This window comes from Eschrichtius robustus, chromosome 2 (genome assembly GCF_028021215.1).
Source record: "Eschrichtius robustus isolate mEscRob2 chromosome 2, mEscRob2.pri, whole genome shotgun sequence".
In the NCBI taxonomy this organism is placed as follows: domain Eukaryota; kingdom Metazoa; phylum Chordata; class Mammalia; order Artiodactyla; family Eschrichtiidae; genus Eschrichtius; species Eschrichtius robustus.
Genome location: NC_090825.1, coordinates 164,022,836 through 164,045,817, shown reverse-complemented (window position 1 = coordinate 164,045,817; position 22,982 = coordinate 164,022,836). Strand labels below are relative to the sequence as shown.

General features: G+C 45.6%; 2 protein-coding genes and 1 non-coding gene across 4 annotated transcripts; 2 read left to right on the top strand and 1 right to left on the bottom strand.

The window, feature by feature from the left end:
• Positions 1-342: 342 nt before the first annotated feature.
• On the top strand, positions 343-1,194 carry OR7C2 (olfactory receptor family 7 subfamily C member 2). Its single transcript, XM_068534940.1, is given in 4 exon segments — positions 343-580; positions 583-732; positions 735-833; positions 836-1,194. Coding segments are annotated over 4 exon segments (846 nt in total).
• A 6,535-nt stretch (positions 1,195-7,729) lies between these two features.
• Positions 7,730-22,514, bottom strand: SLC1A6 (solute carrier family 1 member 6). 2 transcript variants are annotated; one of them, XM_068534699.1, is made up of 9 exons: positions 22,310-22,514; positions 21,376-21,513; positions 19,654-19,858; positions 18,840-18,882; positions 18,071-18,414; positions 14,637-14,870; positions 13,100-13,294; positions 9,076-9,210; positions 7,730-7,925 (listed from the first exon to the last, which is right to left on the bottom strand). In XM_068534699.1, exons 1-9 carry the CDS (start codon positions 22,512-22,514, stop codon positions 7,730-7,732), a joined length of 1,695 nt encoding a protein of 564 aa, XP_068390800.1. The 2 variants fall into 2 exon arrangements, with proteins under 2 accessions (XP_068390800.1, XP_068390801.1); XM_068534700.1 differs by lacking the exons at positions 7,730-7,925; positions 9,076-9,210; positions 13,100-13,294; positions 14,637-14,870; positions 19,654-19,858 and having other exon boundaries at positions 18,384-18,414.
• TRNAW-CCA (transfer RNA tryptophan (anticodon CCA)) lies at positions 14,204-14,276 on the top strand. Its single transcript has one exon. It is a non-coding gene; the product is annotated as a tRNA-Trp (tRNA).
• Positions 22,515-22,982: the final 468 nt, after the last annotated feature.

Genomic DNA, 22,982 nt, shown 5'->3' with positions numbered 1-22,982 from the left:
TGCTGATGGTGCTGGCCAGGAACCACAATTTGAGAACTGCTGGACTTAGAGACAATTTTTCTAGGTAGCAACAGTAACCACAATCTATCATCCAAGAAAGCCAACCCTTAGCCAAAATGAATGACTTCATGAATTCCCTGGGTTTGGATTAAGGATATTTTTTTTTGTCACTCTGGGGAGTATTTATTTAGAGTAAATTTTGTATTGCTTTTTTTCCTCCTTGTTGGCAAGCCCAACAGACTCATGGAAAGAGGAAACCAAACAGGAGTCAGAAACTTTCTCCTCCTGGGATTCACAGAGGACCCAGACCTGCAACCTCTCCTCTTTGGGCTGTTTCTATCCATGTACTTGATCACATTCACTGGGAACCTGCCCATCATCCTGGCCATTGTCTCAGACTCCCACCTCCACACCCCCATGTACTTCTTCCTCTCCAAGCTGTCCTTTGCTGACATCTGTTTCACCTCCACCACCATCCCAAAGATGCTGCTGAACCTCCAGACACAGAGCAAAGTTATCCCCTATGCAGGCTGTCTCAGCCAGGTATTTTTTTTCATTGTGTTTGGATGCCTAGACAATTTACTCCTGACTTGATGGCCTATGACTGCTTCGTGGCCATCTGTCATCCCCTGCACTACACGGTCATCATGAACCCTCAGCTCTGTGGGCTGCTGGCTCTGGGGTCCTGGTGCATCAATGTCATGGGATCCCTGCTCAAGACCTTGACCCTTTTGAGGCTTTCTGCGGAAACATGAATATCGCACACTTTTTCTGTGATTTTCCTGAAGTCCTGAAGTTCGCCTGTATGAACACGCCCACCAGTAACATAACGGTGTGACTATTGTCCTAGGTGTTTTTCCTCTCTCTGGGATCCTGTTTTCTTATTCGCAGATTTTCTCTTCCATCCTGAGAATTTCGTCAGCCGGGGGCAAGTACAAAGCCTTTTCCACCTGTGGGTCTCACCTCTCGGTGGTTTCCTTGTTCTAGGGCACAGGCCTTGGGGTCTACCTTAGTTCTATAGCCACTTCATGCTCTAGGATAAGTCTGGTGGCTTTGGTGATGTACACCATGGTCACCCCCATGCTGAACCCCTTCATCTACAGTCTGAGGAACAGGGACATGAAGGGAGCTCTGGTGAGACCCCTCAGCAGGGCACCATCTCTCAATGACGGGGCATTTACAGGACCCTCATAAGTAACTAGGTACATAATATTGAGGACCAGAAATCCTGGCTTCCTTCATTTAATATTTTTATCTTTCCTAATATTCATGTTTTAAAGCAAAACTTTCCTTGGGTCTTCACTGCCCTCTCTACTTTCCTTCAGGTTATATCTTAGGTTCCCTTTTTCACTTTATAATCATTTTAATTTCATATGAATAAAACCTGGTTATTTTCTCAGTTATATCCAGTGACGACTTAAATTTCTTAAAAAAAATAGATTCTCATGTATTTAATATATATCCTCGAAGTAATGGGATGTTTACCTATTATGGAAATGTTGCCCTGCAAACTCATTTACAGAGACGTTTTCTGAGGTTATGTGAATGAAATCAACTCAAAACGCCTTTTTTTTCTGATTCACTTTCCTTTCAGTCACATCAAACTTAGTGAATTTCTCTACTCATCCATAATATGGATATCTTGAATTTCTGAACTATATCTTATCCATCTTTGAAACTGCAGTGCCTAGTACATTTCTTAGGAAGAATTTTATGCCCAGTGAATATTGTTAAATGGCATGAAAAATGGATAAGTGCATGATTAAACACAGAGTCGGGACCAAAAAATGCAAATGTGTTGATTTAATAAAAGCTTATGAGCTAGAAAATAGATTCCATTTTTGATACTGATATAGATAACAAAAATAGCAGCACTAGGTATATGCTAGCACTGTTTCAGCACTTTAAACACATTATCTCATTGAGGTTTTCTAATAACACTTTTATGTGATGACTATCATTTCCCTAGTTACAGATGAGGAAGTAAGAGATTACGGTAATCTGATAACTAGCTCAAGGTCATACATGTGAGGAAGGGAGGCTCAAACCCAGGGCTGTCTAAATCAGACCACTATCGGGGAACTCTACTCAATACTCTGTAATGACCTATATGGGAAAAGAATCTTAAAAAGAGTGGATACATGTATATGTATAACGGATTCACTTTGCTGTACAGCAAAAACTAACACAACATTGTAAATCAACTGTACTCCAATAAAAATGAATTTTAAAAAAAGAGAAAAAAATCAGACCACTCTCTTAAGCACAGTATTATGTTGTCTCTAGTCAAACCTTATTGTAATAATAGCTCAATTTCCAAGGAAACAGGAACCCTCTAATATAAAAACTCTTATTTCTGGAAGTCAGCTCCCCCAGCAAGAAATATTCTGTCTCTGAGGCTGTAGGCTCAGAAATAAATCAAACCCTAGAGTAAGATTTATTAAGATTCCCCTAATATTTTAATCTGACTTCCTTTCATTGTGATCAGGGTGAGCACAGTATCATATATATATATTTACTTGTATCTATTCCTTCTAAATTTTTATTTACCTACTTTGATCTTTTATCATCTTAAGGTTTTCTATTCTTATTGGTTTTTTCTGGGTTTTTTTTAGTTGAAGTATAGTTGACTTACAATATTATATTAGTTTCAGGTGTACAGCATAGTGATTCAGTATTTTTGCAGATTATACTCCATTATAGATTATTATAAGATAATGGCTATAATTCCCTGTGCTATACAGTATATCTTCGTTGCTTATCTATTTAATACATAGTACTTTGTATCTGTTAATCCCATACCCTTAATTTGTCCCTCCCCCCTTCCCTCTCCCCCCTTGGTAACCACGGTTTCTTTTCTATATCTGTGAGTCTTTTCCTATTTTGTGTACACATTCTTTTTTTTTCAGATTCCACATATAAGTGATATCATACAGAATATGTCTTTCTCTGACTTATTTCACTAAGCATAATACTCTGTAGGTCCATCCATGTTGCTGTAAATAGCAGAATTGCATTCTTTTTATGGCTGAGTAATATTCCATTGTGTGTGTGTATACACACACACACCAGTTTACATATATAAACTCCAGCGGCACCAGTTTACATTCCCACCAAGAGTGTACTAGAGTTCCCTTTTCTCTACATCCTTGCCAACATTTGTTATTTGTGGTCTTTCCATGATAGCCATTCTGACAGGTGTGAGGTGATATTTCATTGTGGTTTTGATTTCCCTTATCTCCAGGACAAGAAGTTCCTTTCCTCAGTCATTTATAAATCTGGGCTTGAGCTTTGTCACTTCAAGGTCTCAGCTGCTCTAAGCAGAATGTGACTCCTCAAGGGGTCATAGAGGGACAGCAGCTTTGGAGTCTCAGCCAGAAATACTCATCCTTAGAAGGAACCCTCAGTTTCACTTTAGTCATAGATATGAGGTCAAATAAAGAAACTTGAACCCTACACTCTAGGACAGGGATCAGAGCTCCCACTCCTAACGTTTCTAAAATAGCTCCATTACCCCAAAGACAATAATCCTTAAAACTGTGCTGTCCGATACAATATGGTAGCTATTGGCCACATATGGCTGTCTAAGTCTAAAATAATGAAAAATAAATAAAAACTTTAAAAATTCAGTGCTTCAGTCATACTAGCTACATATCAAGTGCTCAATAAGCTATGCATGGCTAGTCCACCATAGTGGACAATATAGACAGAGAACATTTCACAAAGTTCTATCAGAGAGTATGACTGTAGAAGGATGCTGCCTTTTCTTTATAACACTCTACAGGGATGCCCCGTCAAGGTGATCAGGTATGTTGCTAGCAAATTTCTCCTATTCCTGTTAAAAAATGCAATTGGCTACATATGGTAGAAACCAGACTACATGGCCTAACCAAAAAAAGCTTTTTTCCTCCTGAAACATGAATTCTAGAGCTAAGCAGTTCTAGGCTGGCCCTCAAGTACTCAGGATCCTTCTACTTTTCTGCTCTACCACCTTTAGCATGGGGTTTTCACCCTCATGATCACAAAATAGCTTCTGCCCTTCCAGCCATTGCAACTGCATTCCAGGAAGGTAGGATGGAGAAGCATAATATACAAGATATCCCATCATCATTTTCCATTTTAGTGCATTCTGTCTGGCTTCAAATTTTCACATCTGCATCTTTTGCCTGAAGAATTTCTCTAGTCTTCCCTGTCCATGTACCCAGAGAATTAATGCCCCAAGAATCACTCCTTAACCAAAGACTGACAGGAGCTGGTGTATAACTCACTTGCTTATTGGGTGAGATAAGTCTGAAGCACATATATTACACTGGCTCCAGTCGTTCCCCAGCAGGAATCCCAGTTGACCATGTTGGTAACTGGTTTGATAAACATACCCTTTACGGCTGTTTTCCCTTGCCTGACTCACAACTCCACTGCCTGGGACCACTAAAATCTTTGTCTTAAATAGACTGAGCTACATTTCCTGAGCCATACAGTGGCTTGATTGGCAGCCCCGCAAAAGATATGCCTACCCAGAACCTGTGAATGTGACCTTATTTAGAAAAAGTGTCTTCGCCAATTTCATTTAGTTAAGGATCTTGAGATGACATAATTATGGATTACTTAGGTGTGCCCTAAATCCAATGACAATTGTCCTTATAAGATACAGAAGAGGAGAGACACAAAGATGAGAAAGCCCTATGATGTAAAGGCAGAAATTGGAGTGATGTGGCCACAAGCCAAGGAACTCCCGGAGCCACCAGAAGCTGGAAGAGGCAAAGAAAGATCCTCCCCTAAAGCCTTTACAGGGCGTGCACCCCTACTGATACCTTGACTTTGGATTTTTGGCCTCCTGAACTGTAAGAAAATTAATTTCTGTTCTTATAAGCCACCCACATTGTAGTAATGTGTAACAGCAGCCACAGGAAACTAATACAGATGATAAGGAAGATTCTTGGCATATTTGGAGGGTTACAGGAAGCAGCTGCTATTTGTGGAAATACACACACACACACACACACACAAACACGCACACATTCATACTGCTGAAGATCTATTGATTTGCCTCACTGACATGAAGCAACAGATGGAGCTGCAACTGTTCTACATTCTGCTAGATCCTCTTTGAATCTCTCTGCCTCTTGGGCCAAGTGTGTGTATTTATCTCCAGGACAAAGGGCTCTGGGTTCTGCAGAATACCCTCATCACTGAGGTCAGAAGCAACACAGTTGGTCACAGGCTTTATTCCATCCTCATGAGTTTCCATCTCTTGCTTGTAGCTTCCAGCCTGCCTTTGATCACACCCCACGTTACATCCATCTTCTCTTTTCAGGATAAACCCAGAAAGCAGGTCACATATTTTATAACAGATAACTTCTGTGGTCAGAGATAAATTTATCTTGTTCTGGCTGGCATGAAGGAGTGAAAGAATGAAAAGATTATCTAATCCAATCCACAATTCCCCTCAAAAAATGATCTATATTTCTCTTGCTCCAGGGGATAAAATCAAATCCAAGCCACAATCCCCCCCAACAAAAAAGTGATCTATGTTTCCCCTGCTCCTTTATTCTTTAAAACCCAGACTTATAAAGAAAATAGAGCTGGAGGAGTTTCCAAGGATTGGAGGAGATAAGTCATGCATCCCTTGATGGTATGTCACACCTTGTGTGATGGCCTGAGTTGTGTCCCCCCAAAATTCATATGTTGAAGTCCTAACTCCCCATACCTCAGAATGTGACTGTATTTGGAGAGAGGGTCTTTAAAGAGGTAGTTCAGTTAAAATGAGTTCATTCAGGTGGGCCCTACTCCAATTTGACTGGTGTCCTGATAAGAAGAGGAGATTAGGACACAGACACACACACAGAGAAGACCACGTGAAGACACAGTGAGAAGACGGCCATCTATAAGCCAAGGAGAGGGGCCTCAGAAGAAACTAACCCTCCTGGCACTTTGATCTCAGACTTCCAACCTCCAAAACAAAAATAAATTTCTGTTGTTAAAGCCACCCAGTCTGTGGTACTTTGTCATGTTAGCCCTAGAAAACTAATATACCCTGCTTCCGGAGGAGCCCTCTGGGGACACAGAACACTGACCATGGGGTGGGTGGGGCTAGAAGCTGAAATTCTGGTTTGAGACTGGGATCTCAAAGAAAGTTACCCATGGTCGAATGTAGAGTAGGATGTTTTATAAGTGGAGGAGCCTTTTGCCTTTGCATGGACTATTTCCAAACTTTGACCATAATTGTCTCCATGGTGACTGAAAATACCTTAAAGATTTCTGCAGCTCTTCTCCCAAGTTCTCTCAATTGCTCATGTTCAAGGGTTCTCTTAGGATCCTAAGGAATGGAGGATGGAGCATCTCAAAACACACCCATGCTTTAATTTCCCTCCCCTCTTTGGGAGAGGTAGGTGCTCAAATGAAGGTTAATTTGATTTAGAAAAAATTAAGGTCATGTTTCTTGGACAAAAGGATCATGGAGTTGAGTTATATCTATAGCAGCTAGAATCATGTTACCTTCTGTTTACTTGTGTTTTCCCCGCACCTTTAGTAAGGTCTCATGTAATGTCCCACTTGGTTCATTAGGCTGTAAGAAAATAACGCTAAAAGTCCAACGTCCACCCTTGTGTAGTAAGGAGACACAGAGCCCCCTGACACCAGCATGGGGATGTCCAGGCCAATTAGCCCCAAAAGTCAAGAGTCAGGGCTACAAGTCCCAATTACTCATCCCCATGGGAGCTGCTTCCCCTATTCCCAACCATGGGGTGTATGAAGTAAAGGGTTAACTCAGAGGATAAAGGGTGCTCAAAGCCTGCACATCCCAAATAAAGGACTCGCCCTAGACTGCCTCCTGAAAGATGACCTCTAAGCCCCTGGAATATCCTGCCTGATAAAAGTGTCTTTGTTTACCTGGGGCCTTAATCCATGCCAGGTAGTCTGTGCTGACAGTGTAGCTGATGATGAATGCCTGTTTTTGTTTACCTGGGACCCTGGCAATGCTGTATTAGTTTGACCTCTGGGGGGACTAAAGAGTGAGTTGTGAAGGTCAGCAGGAACTCCATGCCTACATGACAGACCCTGATAAAATCTCTGGACACCAAGGCTCAGGTGGGCTTCCATGGTTCCATATGTGTTGTCACACATAATTGCTGGGAGAAATAAGTGCTGTCCATGCAATTCCACTGGGACACGACAACTGGAAGCTCACACCTGGTCTCTCCTGGCCCCTGCCCCCTGCACCGTTTGCCTTTGCTGATTTTAATCTCTGTCCTTTCACTGCAGTAAACCATAAATATGAGCATCACAGCTTTTTCGAGTTCTGTGAGTCCTTCTGGCAAATCATCAAACCCGAAGGTGGTCATAGGGACTCCCGACACAGAGGCCATGGATATTGTTTTATTACGAGAAATAGTAGTTATCCTTTACCTTTGTGGAGTTCCACCACTCCTTGAGAAAATGAGGAACGTGAGCTGATCGCTCACCTTGTGGAACCTGAAGCTCCCCTTACCCCCAATCCCAGGGAAAACATCTCCTCTCCTGCCTTGCTCATCACCCTCCCACAAATTCTCAGCATATGCCCAGAGAGAAACAGAGCCCTTGGACATCTTTCATCCCTGCTCTTTTATCTGTTTCCCCCAGACGCGCTGGAAAGAACATGTGTGTTCAGTGCACAGTCACTCATGCAGTGGTCTTCCCCAGGAACCCCCTCCCCAGCCCCCTTCCCTCCTCTAGGCGGCAGAGCTGGGGGCTCTCACATGGCACTCTCGTTGCCTCCCCGTCCCCTGGACGCCCCCTTCTCTTGTGCCATGAGAGACTTGTAGGGCTTCCCCAGGCTGGGGAGGGTGAGTTCAGCTTCCTGCAGCTCCAGCTCCCGCTGAGACAAATGCTCAATGACGGCTGCTCCAATAGAGTCCCCCAGCACATTGGTCATGGTGCGAAGTCGATCACTGGAGGGGGCGGGGTGGGGAGAGACAAGCCACCGTTAATCAAGGTTTGAAGAGCTCCACAGAGAAGAGGGTGCAGCAGCCAGGAGCTCCTTGTGCCTAGAAGTTGGGGTTCACATTCCAGCCTAACACAGGGTGGACCAAGCTCTGATATGCTCACATTTGATATTAGCAATGCAATTCTTTTTTTAAAAAAATGTAAACGTCTGATATAGAAAATTAGGGGTTATGAGCTGAACAGCATACAGGATGAGGAAGGTCACCACTGTGAGAAAACAAGGCCAGACTGAAGACCATCTAACTGAGACTCAGATCCAGGTGACAGCTCCCAAGTGGGGACAAAAGTCCAGATTTTTATATGTAAACCTCCTATTTTTAAAATTATTTATTTATTTATATATTTATGGCTGTGTTGGGTCTTCGTTTCTGTGCGAGGGCTTTGTCTAGTTGTGGCAAGCGGGGGCCACTCTTCATCACGGTGCGCGGGCCTCTCACTACCGTGGCCTCTCTTGTTGCGGAGCACAGGCTCCAGACGCGCAGGCTCAGTAATTGTGCCTCACGGGCCCAGTTGCTCCGCGGCATGTGGGATCCTCCCAGACCAGGGCCCGAACCCACGTACCCTGCATTGGCAGGCAGATTCTCAACCACTGCGCCACCAGGGAAGCCCTCCTATTTTTAAATGTTGAGGGAATTCCCTGGTGGTCCAGTGGTTAGGAGCCAGCGCTTTTACTGCCGAAGGTGCAGGTTCGATCCCTGGTCGGGGAACTATGATCCCTCGAGCCACACAGCGTGGCCAAAAATAAATAAATAAATAATAAAAAAATTAAAGTTGAGAATTTTTTTAAAATTTGCAAGCCAGCTCTGCCCCCAAGGATCACCTTTTTTGGTGACTTCTACATAAAACAGGTACAGCAGGGCTTTTCTGGATAATGGGGTAAAGACCCCATTGCTTACCTCCTCCCTGCCCTACTTCCCAAGGTTAACTCTATACAATTTGGGATCCACATGGCTTGGGATATTCCCCCAGGCCACCTTTTCATTCTAAAATTCTAGAACTCTGTCCTTGCTGGAATAAGAGCCCATGTGTTGGGAGTGCTGCAGGGAAAGCGGAGGGTGCGAGGACAGATAGTACCAGAGTCGGAAGAGCACTCACAGGAACCAGTCCACAGCTATGATGAGTGTGATGTCTTCAGTGGGCAGGCCGACCGACGTGAGCACAATGACCATGGTGACCAGACCTGCCTGGGGGATGCCAGCAGCCCCAACACTGGCTGCTGTAGCCGTGATACTGCACGTGGAGAGAGAACACAGCGAGGCAGGAGGAGGGAAGGGAGAGATGAGGCAGTGGCAGAAGAGACACAAAAGAAGGGAAGGGGTCAGTTCCCCAGGGCGTCTTAAATCAAATTCCCAAAAATAAAGAGCAAATCCAAAGCAACTTTCATTGAATCCCAATGCAGTTATGTTCCCTCGTCCTTTGTTGGGATCTGGTTAGACGTCCACCCAATGATAGAGGTTTTAAACAATTCAGATTGCAGATGCAAGAGTAAGGATTTAACCAGCTGCTTCTGGGGACTGGAAGAGGGCAGAAGAATCAACCTGGGCAGCAGCCGTAAAGCAGAAGCTTGAGTTCCCCATGTGCACATATGCTAGAAGTAGGTAGGTCAGTATAGACAGGTCCAGCTGCCAGGAACAGAACTCTGGAAGGTGGGCCAAATTTAGAGTCAAAAGAAGAAATTGTCTACGGTGCTAAGTGAATTTTTAAAAATTAGACATTTACACATATAAGGTTTTGGAAAACTAAAAGGTAAAACACATAGAAAATGAAAGAGATGGTGATACACCATCACGTAGAGGGTCAGACTGGATCAAAAGTAGGCTAGATTTTAGCTCCTGCATCAATTCGGATGTCTAACATGGTGTGCTAAGAAGAATTATAAAACCACTGGGCTTGCCAGGAAAGGTGTTAGGGCCCTGAGGTTGACGCCCCCCTCCCTGGTGGCTTCTGAAGCCCTTTCCCAAATTCTATAGTCGTGAACATAGAGCTACTCAAGATGCTTAACACAGATGATGTCTCTTACAGAACAGTGATTGAGCAAACATTTGGGCTCACGAACAGGGAATGGACTTTGGGGTCCAGCAGATTTTATTCGTCAGCTGTACACCCTTGGACATAACTCAGAGCCTATATTCCCTCATCTATAGAATGGTAGACATATACCTACCTTGAGGGGTTATTATGAGCAGTAAAATAGAACAGTGCTTTGAGAACAGGGCCCCAAGAAGGGTCATTATTACTATTATTCTAAGTGAGAGAGAATATCTCTTCCAAGTGCTGGCCCTGGCATAAACAGTGATCTGTGCATGCCCTTGGGAGGCAGGCATCATGCTCTCAATGGAATGATAAGATCCAGCTAATTCCACCTGGATCCAATAATCCAACTCAAACTTTTTTAAGTTTAGATTCGGTCCAAACTAGGAATCCCCAACCATCCAATCACAATCTGCCACTAAATTCTGAAGCAATTTACCTGATGGGTCTCAAGCCGGCCATTGCCACCAAGCTCTTTGCATAGATTAGAAGCTAGAAGTGATACTCAGTTCCCTGATCCATTTAAGAACACCCCTCAAAAGTCCTTACCCTTTTTGATGACTTCTCTACTCCCCAGAATGTGAAAGCTCCCCATGAAAAGTGCTCACTGCAATGTTTGGGACCCTAAGCTAGACAAACAAACAAACCAAAACGTGTTCCTTTGAAATTATCTTCATGTCATCTTCACTGCATCCTTGGTTTCCCCTAGAAAAGGCTTCTCATACCACAGCCTTCTGTTGTAAAGGCAAGGAAGATTGTTTGAAGAAAGACTCAGAGGCGATCTCTGGGTTGTGTGGTAACAAGGTAGCTGGGACTTCCTCTACCCATAGTAGAAGGGACTTCACATGGGCTCAACATCTCACAGAACCTCCAGATGCTATCAGCCATAGTGCCCAGATTTAAGCTGTATCCCTGAATGTCCCTAAGCCATTGGGACCCAAGTTCAGACTGTTTTCCTTATCTGCAGAGTGGTCTCTCAGAACCCCTATAAAAAGAGAGAGCACTCCATCCTGCTGCTGACCCCAGTTATCAGTATTTCCAGCCAAGCCAGCTTTGTACTATACTGCATGACATTGTGGTACCTGCCTTTATCCACAATCCCTATGTAGCCAAGAGGGGCAGAGAGCTGTTAGGGAGGGTAGGATGCCCCATTAAAGAGCATGGGACCTGGAGTCCAGTTTCCCTGAGATCATTAGCTTTCTAGGTCTAAGGTCTTTATTTTTATAATATGTGAGAGACATCAGCATGCCTTCATACGCTACAGAGAAAGGTCAAGTAGAGGCAGTGGAGTTGAAAATGCAAGTAAGTAATGGAATAGCTGACAGAGTTAGAAGATAGGAGGGATGAGATTTGGGGAATTGTAGAGGAATGAATTTTGAATAGAGCAACAGATCCATGTTTAAACTCAGATCAGGGGAAAGAAAGCATGGATGGATGCATACCACAATAAATTTGAGTTGTCGGAGCAGAAAGTTGGGTCCATTCACACTCAGTAACCTCAGTGACACCCCTGAGGTATAAGGCAATATGATCTTTTACACGGAAGAAAATTGGAGAATGGAGCTGGAAGATAAATAGAGTGAAGATTTGGAATGAGGGATGGATAATGGTGCCACCATATAACTGGGTGGTTTGTCAACCCTGGATGCACAGTGGTATCACCTGGGCAGTTTTCACAAACATACCAATGCCTACACCCTACCCCCACCATAACAAAGTCAGAGCCTCAGGGAGTAGGTGGTCTTGGGTAATGCTAAAGTGTAGCCAAGACTTCGAATCACTGATATAAAGGGATTTCTGAGTGGAAATACACTTAGCTGATAATGTAATGCGTCGTCTTGTAGTGGTCACTGCAGTAATCACCACAGTGGGTAGATTTTCCTCTAGCTGGGTTCAGACACCTTGACATAGGAATAGATAAAGTGGTTGGTTGAAATCCCCAGTGTTGAGGATTTGGAAAGACTAAGGGGTAAGGACGTCAAAGACGCTCTCAAGAAAATGAAAGAATGAAGTGCCACACTCTCTGGTCTGGAAGCTCATGGTTCCAAGTGTGGTCCCTAGACCAGCAGCATCAGCATCCCCTCTGAACTTGTTAGAAATGCAGAATCTCAAGCCCCAACCCAGACCCACTGAATCAGAATCTGCTTTTGAACAAGACTCCCAAGTGATTAGTATGCACATAAAAGAAGTTTGAGAGGCACTGAACTAAAACACAAAAAGGGAAAGTGAAACCATAATGGAGGGAATGAGAGGAGTTGAAGAAAAAAAATTTTCATGGAATTAAAGAAAATACGTAGGGGAAGTAAAGTAAGAGCATGGAGAGATTGGAGACTGTGGCCATGATGCACGTACTCGAGATGTCAGAGCGGGCTAAGCAGAGGCAAAGTCCAGGACATGGCCCCAAGGGTAGGTGGCTGGAATTCCAAAGGTCAGCGAACTTTGAAAAGAAGATGATGGAAGAGTCACCTGTTTGGATGTTGAAATTATTCAGGGAGAGGCTAAGAAAATGGAAAGAAAAAGAAAGCTATACAGCATCAGCTGAGTTAGATAACCCTTCTCTGGATTCCCAAAACTCTTATGCTACCCATAATAAGCAGATAATCTTTTTTTTAATTTGGCAAGGGCAGTAATGGAACTATGCATAGGACATCATGAGATGTCATTCAAAGAGCCCACGCTTGTAAAATATTTAATGCTGTGTATGGCACATAGCAAGTGTTTTATAAATGTTGGCCATCATCATCATCACCACTATCACCATCACCACCCTTATCACCCCCATCACTACCATCACCACTGTCAGCACCATCAACGTCATCACCACTATCACCTCCGTAATCTACATCATCATCACCAACACTGTCACCATCATCATCATCAGTGTGTCGTTTTCCTTCCTTAGACTGGATCTTCCCTGAGTTCAGGAACCATGTCTTATTTTTTCCTGCACCCCTCAACACATCCCCCTTCCAACATCCAAAGGCTCCCTTTACTTCTTGCTGTGACTCCCTCCCCTCCAACACCCCCAGCCAAGCTAATGACTTCTTAGGTCTCAGCTGTTGGCAGGTCCCACCCAAGGCCAACTCACCTGATAGTTGTGATCTGACCCAGGTTGAGCTCGTAGTTGTTGACTTGAGCGATGAAGATGGCGGCCAGGGCCTCATAGAGGGCAGTGCCATCCATGTTGACGGTGGCCCCCACAGGCAGCACAAACCTGGTGATGCGGCGGTCCACACCCAGGCCCTCCTCCAGACAGCGGAAGGTGATGGGCAGTGTCGCCGAGCTGGGAGAGAGAACCCCAAGGGCTGAGAATAAGTGGTGGCAATGGGCCAAGGGAGGGCTCCCCCTGAGAACACTGGGAGGCAAAGTGGGAGCTAGAGCAAGGGGAAGATGGCAGGTGTCTAACATTTCAGAGGCTGAAGACTGTGCGTGGGGGAGAGGAACTCCTCATGACACAGAGAGCACACAGCAATGAGGTCCCCCAGGCTGAAGGTCTCTGGACCCACCTAAAGCCAATAGCTGAGGGCTACTTACTAGACACTAGTTCATGTCACCAGTTCACTCGAACTATCCACTCCCAGAAAGGAGGCAAAGGGCCTTCTGAGCTCCCACACCTCAGGGCTAAGAGAGGGGTATTACAGAAGACTCCTATTCCCCACTTCCCATGTTTACTCAGGGAGTGACCTCACCTACACTAACCTTCTAGGTCTCTGTCCCCACTTGGGATCAGCTGGTCCATAAAACATGTGCTCTGTCTGGTCAGCTTTATATCATGCAGTGAGAATCCTGGACCCACAAAGGGGATCTTTGGGTGTCCATGCCTGTGGCAACCTGGTGAGTTTAATTCTGGGGTACAATGGCACCAATCCTCCGTGGCCACAGATCAAAAGGCACATTCTCCAATAGGTGTTACAAGCAATAAAAATGATACTTTTCTTCTGTCTGGTTGGCTCTAGTGATACCTCTCAGATTGTTTTGAATTTGATTGATGGTGGAGAGGGGAGCTCTTTATGAACCCCCTGAAACCACAAAAAAGAAGGAAGCCAAGGGAGCTCCCAGAGGCCATCTCAAGGGGAGATGAGACCCTATGAGGTAGAAAATGACTGAGATCATGAGGCATGTTGGACCCTTTGTCTTAACCTCAAATTTTGCAGCTGGTTCTCCCTCCATATTAAATAGAGAAACAGGGACTTCCCTGGTGGTCCAGTGGCTAGGACTCCATGCTCCCAATGCAGGGGGCCTGGGTTCGATCCCTAGCCAGGGAACTGAATCCCACATGCCGCAACTAAAAAGATCCCGCATGCTACACCGACGATCCCACACGCGGCAACGAAGATCCTACATGCTGCAACTAAGATCCAGCGCAGCCAAATAAATAAATCTTTTAAAAATAAACAAATAAATAGAGAAACAGAAAAGGAGGGAAAGGGGTTAGGAGAGCCAGCCCAGGACAAAGATCAGTGCCCAGGTGTTGAGCCACCTGGAGACCTTCAAGAGCACCTGACATTACTATACAACCCAGATGAGGTTCTATAGTGGCGGAGAGGGCAGGACTCCTAAGAGAGCCTGCGAAAGGCAAAGAGTGAACCTAGGAAGGGTACCAGTGGTGAGGAGCAAGGCCATACCTGGAAGACGTGCCCATGGCAGTGATGAGGGCCTGCAGTATTCCCCCAATGAAGGGGAAAGGATTCCGATGGGTGATGAGGAAGTAGATGAGAGGCAGGATGCCACCGGCATGAAGGAACAAACCCACGATGACGGTCAGGGTGTACATGCCCAGCTGACCCCCCAGGACGGCCATGTCTTCCATCTCTAGGATCTTGCCAGCAATCAGGAACAGGATGCCCACAGGTGCATACCTGGGCCAAGCCAGACACCTGTCAGGCCTCCCTCATGACCTCCCCTACAAGCCTGGAGCTAGCATCCCCCAGGCTTTGCCGACACAGACCCTGGAGCCAGGCAACATCCGCCATACAGCACCCTACCCCACTCCAACCTTCCCCACACGACAACAAATGGGGCTGGGTCCCACAAATAAATCCCACCTTTTCTTCCTGCTTCCCCACAGCTCGCCTGAGCAGAAGAGCTCCTACAACTCCAATATATGCATTCTTATAAGGTGTCTCCTTCACCCACCCCCCGACTCAAATCCCCCCAAATAATCACTGTCCTCAGGGCTCTTTCCCTAGACATCGCCCAGACACTCCCTATCTCTGGCCTTCTAACGTCCCTTATTCACTTCCCCCAACTCTTTGCTCTACATTTGTAACCTGTATGCCCCTATTCTCTTTCCTATAAGTGCATATTCTCACTCATTCACCAGCCCAAGTTATTTCACCTGGATTTCCCACAGACGTCTTAAACAACCTGTCTTAAGTATTATACGATATTGCTTATATGTGGAGTCTAAAAAGAAATTGTACAAATGAACCTATTTACAAAACAGAAATTGAGTCACAGCTGTAGAAAACAAACTTACGGATACCAAGAGGGAAAGGTGGGGGAGGGATAAATTAGGAGATTGGGATTGACATATACACACTACTATAGCTAAAATAGATAACTAATAAGAACCTACTGTAGAGCACAGGGAACTCTATTCAATATTCTATAATGACTTATACAGAATAAAATCTGAAAAAGAGTGGATATATGTATGTATATATAACTGACTCACTTTGCTGTATAGCAGAAGCTAACACAACATTGTAAATCAACTACACTCCAATAAAAAATTAATTATAAACAACCTGTCTTATTAAATTATCTGTTCATTCACTCAACAAATATCCATTGAGCACCTACTCTGTTCCAGTAACATGGTCCCTGCCCTCATGGTGCTTACATCCTAATGGGGGAACTATGCAATACACAGAGAAATATGTCATTAAAAACTTCAGGTGGTGATAACTACAAAAGAGAATCAGTGAGTGGGGCTGTAAGAATGAGTGGTCAGGGAGGGCTTCTCTGAAGAGGTGACATTTATGCTGATACCTGAATGATGAAAAGGAACCATGCATATTTGAGGGGAAAGCATTGCAGGCACAGTTCAAAGACCTTGAGATGGATGTGAGCTAGGAGTATTGGAGGAGCAGAAAGAAGACCAGTATAGCTGGAGCAGTGAGAAGAGTAGAGAAGACAGATGAAGCAAGTTCATAGGGGGCTCACCTGTTTTCCCCTCAAACCAGCCCATTGCTTAGTTTTGTGAGTTTCTGCCAGTGATGCCATAATTCACCCATCACCAGGCTTCCTTTGTTATTTCTCTCTCTTTAGAAATTGAAGTCTACACTTGGTCATTGTCATGGGGGATGTACTGGAGGAGGTGAGGACCGCTTGGGGAGTTGGTACAACAGCTTAGGCCAGAAATGATGAAACCCAAGCTGAGGTTGTGGGAATGAGGATACAGGGGACTCCTCCAGCCACATCTGTATTCCCCAAGCTGGGCTCGAGGTTAGCCCTGGTGGGTGGTTGCTGAGTTGTCTCCAACTCTAGACCTACCTCTGTGAATAATCTGTAAACTCCTTTCTCAAATCCCTCACCTCCATCCTTCCTTTCTCACACTCTGCAAAATTCCTCAACTCTGGATCAATTGCACATGACTTCTTTCCTCCTATACTCGGCTACCTGGCACATACGGATATTTTCCCAAACATGCCAATGACATCGCTATAAACTCATGGTTTCCAATTCAGTTGAGCTTTCAATATTCCTTTTCAATCTTCTTGCTCGTCCTTGATAAGCTTCCCCTCCCAATCCCCTCAGCTGCTTTCCCAAGCTCTCAACTTAGCCTCTAGCCCCCCACCCAACTTTCAAATTATTTGGGATGATGTACAAAGTCTTCCCCAATTTGGGAAGACAGCCTCGTTAACATCTTCCACCACCACTCCCAAGGTATGCTCCCACCTTCTTGAACTCCTCACCATTCTCCAAACAACTCGGGTTCTTTCAAGCTTTGCATGTTCTATTCCCTCTGCTTGAAGTGCCTCTCCCTTCTTCCTGTCCTGTTGGATTCTTACTCACCTTTCAAGACCCAACTAAGAGGTGGACGTCTCCATGACTTCCTCCTCACCTTCCCAGACAGAGTTCACTGCATATCCCTCATTGGCTGCTTACTTATCCATATTCCCTATACTTTTTTTAATGTCTCTTGACTCTAGAACCTTCCATCTTGTATTATATTTATCTAATATGTGTCTGTCTCCTCCAAGACTTTGAAAGCTCTTTGAGGACAAGGACTGAATTCAATGTATCTCTGTATTCCAGAGTTCAAAACAAAGTCAGCCTGGGAAAATGTCTGCTGAAAGAGTGAAGGGATTTAAAGAATGAATGAATGAATGCGTCAATTAAGGAATAATCAGTGAGCAGATAAATGAGTGAGAAAATGAGCAAATGAGACATGAATGATGGGTGAGTGAATGAATGAGTGGGTTAAGCAAATGGATGAATGAATACAAGGTATATTTAACTGAGTGAATGAGAGAATAACAAATGTAGAGATGAACAAGTGAGTCAAAGAATGAGTCCAAATGAATAGATGACTTGGTGAGTAAATCAATCAATCGAAGAATTAACTAATGCATGGATGAGTTTGTGAATGAATTTATGAGTGAATGAATGTATGAATGAGTGAATTAACCAATGCACAGAAAAATGAACAAATGAATGGGAAAATGAATGAACCAATTCATGGAAGAATGAAGATAGATAAATAAATGAATGGATAATTTGGCCAATCCATAGCAGAATGAGAAGATGAATAGATAAATGATGGAGTGAATGAACAATGCACAGAAGCTTGAGTACAAATGAATAAATGAGTGAATAAATAGATGAACAAGGGAGTGAATGAGTGAATAAATCATTGCACAAAGGTATGAATGAATGAGTGAGTGAGTGAGTGAGGGTGTGAATTAACCAATACATATATAAATGACTTTGGCCAAGTGGTCCCAACAACCACTTCAGGAGCTGCCCCACAGCCTGACTTCCCAGCCCTGACAACACCCTTCTGTGTGCCATCACCACCACCCCCCCGCCCCTGTCACAGCCCAGCACTCACCAGATAATGATGCCCACCAGCCTCATAATAGCCTCATTGAGGCTGTCGAAGAAATCCCGCAGGACTCGGCCCTTGTGTTTCATGCCACCGATGACCAGCCCAAAGGCCACCGAGAAGACCACAAGGCCCAGGGCGTTGATGCCATGGGCTGAGCCAGGCACAGGCACAGTCTCCTCAAAGCTCAGCACCTCCTGCAAGGTGCCCATGGCCCGTGTGACATTTTCCAAGAGGCTGCTTCCGTTCTCCATTGAGGATAAAGGAGGCATGGAGGTGCCCAGCTCAGATCCATTATCTGTCCTCACAATGGTCCTGGTTACCAACCTCGTGCTGTACTGCGTCTTAAACTGAAATAAGGAGATATTGGGCCATAGACAAATGCATAGTAAATTGAGTGCATAAACAGGTTAATGAGGGAGTGAACAACCAATGAATGGAAGAATGAGTATAGATTCTGCATTTTTCACAAGCTCCCTGGGCAATGCTCAGACAGGTTTTGGGGTCTGTCTCCTCAACTGTCTATGATCAGAAGCCTTGGTTCCTCCTCCATTACCATCCCCAGGCAGCCTTTGACCTAAGTCCTTCTCTTTAACCTTGCCTTGATCACCACACCAATAGGAAGCACATTCTTTCTTTCAGACTCTTCCAAAAGCCCCTGGGCAATGCTCTGTCAGGTCCTTCTTCCCATCCCTCACTCCTGGACCATTCACTCAGCAGCAAGCTCCCCCAACCCTCCAAACCTCCTTGATCAGACTATGTACTTCCCCCTGACCTGTTTGAAGCAGGCCTCCACAAGGTTGGGCGGAAACATATTTCTGCAGAAAAATATCAGATGAATGAACGTGGTTAGACCTTAGAAGAGAATCTAGACTGATAACAGTAATAATAATTGCAATGGCAACGATAATAATAGCAGCCAACATCTGAAAACTGATCTAAGTGCCTTACCTATGTGATCTGATTTAAACACCACAATAATCCTAAAAGTGAGTGTTATTGATGTCCCCATTTTACATACAAAGAAACCAAAGCACAAAGAACTTATGTAAGTTACCCAAAGCCACACAACTCCTAAGGGGTACAGATGGTCCTCAAATTCAGGCCTGTCTGAGCCCTTTGGTAGGACCCTATGCCACCTCAGGGACTTCACACACAGTGATGTCTCCAAAAAAAAACACGGAAAGCTCCTGAACTCTTCCAACGCTAGGTTCCCCCCAAGTCAGTGACTAGGGTAGAACTATGACCAGCCTTGATTCTGGCAGGCAAAATCTTGCTACTTTAACAGAATCATTCACCTTCCAATGGATCTTGGGAACACCAGACAAATACCATTTGTCCTGAGCCCATCTCAAGATGCTGCGACTATAGCCTCCCTAGCCTACGGGTCAAAAGATCATATCCTAGGAGTAAGGTGCTCTCAGAGGATTTGTGCAAGGCTCCAGGACAGAAAATAGGTACCAAAAAAACTAGGCCCAACTTGGGTGTTGCATTTCCAGGTTGGCTTAGCCTGTCCCCTTTGTCTCCCCTTGAGTATAGGTTGTTACATGTAGGGCTGGAATTCCCATCAAAATTGGAAAGGACGTCACCTGACCAGGTCCATGAAGGCATCGGCCGTGGGAATGGTCTCGATCCGGCCCTCTCGGTGCAGCCCCTCCTTGGAGCCCTTCCCAGGATGGATGATGGTGACCATGAGGATGCCGATGAAGACCGCGATGACGGTGGTCACCATGTAGTATACAGCTGCCCGCATACCCATCCGCCCTGTCGCCTTGTTATCCAAGGACGCCATACCTGGAGGACAGGTGGTGCAGCCCGAGCAGCCCCATCCACACCCCACCACCCACTCTCCCATCCATTTGCCCCACACTCCCCACACTGCTACAACCCTTCCACCAAGCATCCCTCCTCCTTTGCCCCACCCCACATCGCCATCCTCCAACTCCCATTCTATGTTCCAAATACACCTTCCACTCCATCCTTTATCCCAAGCACCACTTCACTAACCTTCCCTCTATTCCAAGCCAACATTTTCAACCCCCACTCCATCCTCTATTCACCTCTATTTTGCACCATAACCTCATCTGCATTGCTCTCTTCATCCTCCTATCCACCCCAAAATCACACCTCCCTCCAACCCAGCTCACTATACACTATCTGTAGTAGATACTTTTGGTCCCCTATCAAGACACCCTTTACCATGCTGATACACCTATCCTTCCACAGCTGAGCGTTTTGGCTGCTAACAACTCATGCTGCCCCCTTCTCTTGAGGGCTGCCCTCAGCAGAACAGGAGCTTACTCACCCACAAAGTCCCCATGGGACACCTACAGCCAATGACTGATTGGTCCAGGGATTCAAAAGGTCAGCTCCTTTGACTTAGACAGTGGCAGAGTTGTGGAGAACAATTCTGTAGTGTTGCACAGTCTCCAGAGCTCCCCGTGGGATCAGGCTGAGAGGCCAACCTTCTTCTGTACCCACATTTCTACTTAGCTTCTTTCCCCATCCCATCCTGCTCACCTCACTTCCTCATAGGTTTCTCTTGACAGCTACCCCTCAATAAATCACTTGTGCAAATAGCCCCTTCTCAGTCTCTGCTTCTAAGGAAACCCAACCCAAGAAATCATTCTTCCATCCCTTTATCTTCGTACCCATCCCCAAATCCGGAGATTGGCAATCAACCACCCATGGGCCAAATCTGGCCCGCTGCCTGTTTTTGTAAATAAAGTTTTATTGGAACACTGCCATGCCCATTTGTTTACATACTAATCTGCTGCCGCTTTTGCACTGCAACAGAATTGAAGAGTTGCAACAGAGACCACATGGTCCTTGAAGCTGAAAATGTTTTCTACCTGGCCCTTTACAGAAAAAGTTTGCCAACCTCTGCATAGGCCATCCATACTTCCACCACCCGCCTCCGCCCACCACCCTGTCACCTCTATCTCAAACACCTTCATCCACGTCCCACCCCATTACCTTCCACGCCACATCCCAGCTACCTTCCCTGGCTGCTCCACAACAGCCTTCCTTTCATCTGTGGATGATACTAAGCCCCTCTCAGGCTGTAATTTTACCTCCAAGGAAAAGTACAGGAAAGCTACTGAGATAAGTATTGCAGATCATCTGGGTTCTGGAACCCAGGTCTGATTGGGATCAGGGCTTTGGCCAAAGACTCAGAGCTACGTGCATGCTCCATGTTTGAGGTCCTGAGTTGGGGAGGTGGTCCCATGCTTGGAACAGCCATGGCTCCAGGTTTGAGCTTGGACTCTGGGATGGGTCTTGGAGGCCAACACTGGCCTGGGCTCTCTCACCTGTGACCAGGCTGGAGACAATGAGTGGCAGCACCAGCATCTGCAGCATCCTCATGAGAAGCTCTCCAGGGAAAGAGAAGTACTTGATCTGGCGATAGCTGAGCTGGTACGGGCGCAGGGCGAAGGCCAGGCTGACCCCTAGGGCCAAAATGAGGGGTCTGTAGAGTTGAATTTGGTCACTGAGTCCCAAGCAGGGGCCATCCATCCATCCCAAGAAGGGCGTGTGTGTGGGTAGAGGTGAAAGAAAGAGAGAAACAGTCTATGAGTGTGTGAGTTTGTGTGTACATTGTGGAATGTATGAATTTATGTGTTACTATGTTGATATGTGTGTAAATGTCTGCACACATTCATGTGTACATATGAACACACATGTGATAGTGTGTACTCACTTGTGCACATGTATCTGTGCCTGTATATGAGGGTCCATGTATATGAGATGCACATGTTTTTCCTAAGTCACACAGGTATGACTTGTGTGTGTATGTTACTGTTTTCAAGCATGGGGGTACACATGTATTCAAGCTCTTAAGTGTGCCAATGTGTGTGCAGAGGAATGCATGTGTGTGTGAACGTGTTTATAAGTTCTAGTATATGTGTGCAACTGTGTGTTTACTTTTTTGCACCTGTATGTTTTGTTCATTCATAAAAACATGTTCATGTTTGTGTGTGTTCGTATGCAGAAAGTGTGCGTTTGTATGGTGTACACTTATGCCTGTATATACACATGCATATAGATGAGACATTGTGTGTACCCACAGATGTGTTTGCAAGAATGTATACCTATTTGTGTGAGCGCGTCCTGGGGAGGGGGCATGGTGGACGTGTGCACCTGTGCAGGTGAGAAGTAAGTGGAGGGAAGAAATATGCTGTGCGGGGAACTTCCCTCAAGTCCTCGCCCTCCAGGGGCAGAGCCCGCCCCTCCCAGACGACTCACCAATGACCACGGCGCTGACGGTCAGCAAGATGAAGGCGTTCCGGCGCAGGAAGCGCAGCACGTGCTCAAGCGTCATGGTTTGCAGGCGCAAGCGCGTTCGCAGCGCTGTCTGCTGCAGGCCGTCCAGCAGCCGCTGCAGCCAGCCCACCCGGCCCAGCCGCTGGCCACTCTCCCGCAGAAACAAGCTGTTGCCATGGCTGCTCATCGTCTACCTGCGGGGTACAAAGGGGCCCGGGCCTGGTGAGGGGCCGGACAGAAGGTGGATGTGGGAAGAGGGGAAAGGTGGAAGAAGCTGGTGATGAACTCAGAGAGAGTCCAAACAGCAGGGGAGGGGCGGTGTCGGTCTGTTGGGACGTGCCTGCGCTGGGCCACCTGAGAACACTACCAGGGGTTCAACGGTCACGTCCTGGCAGAAAAAGATCAAGGTCTCCAGAATCACTCCCAGGCATGGCTGGGAAGAGACAGCGAAGTAGGTCACAATATAATGGACGTTTTTTGCCATTCTCTAACTCCAGCCCCCTCCTTATTTCATGAGATCATCACAAGTAATTGAGAGCTGACCCAGCTCACAAACCAGACTCACAAATCTTCGCTGAGCATCAACTTCACTCAGAGCCTTAAACAAGGCACTCTGTGGTTAGCCCGCCAAATTAACACAGTTTGGTGTCTAGCC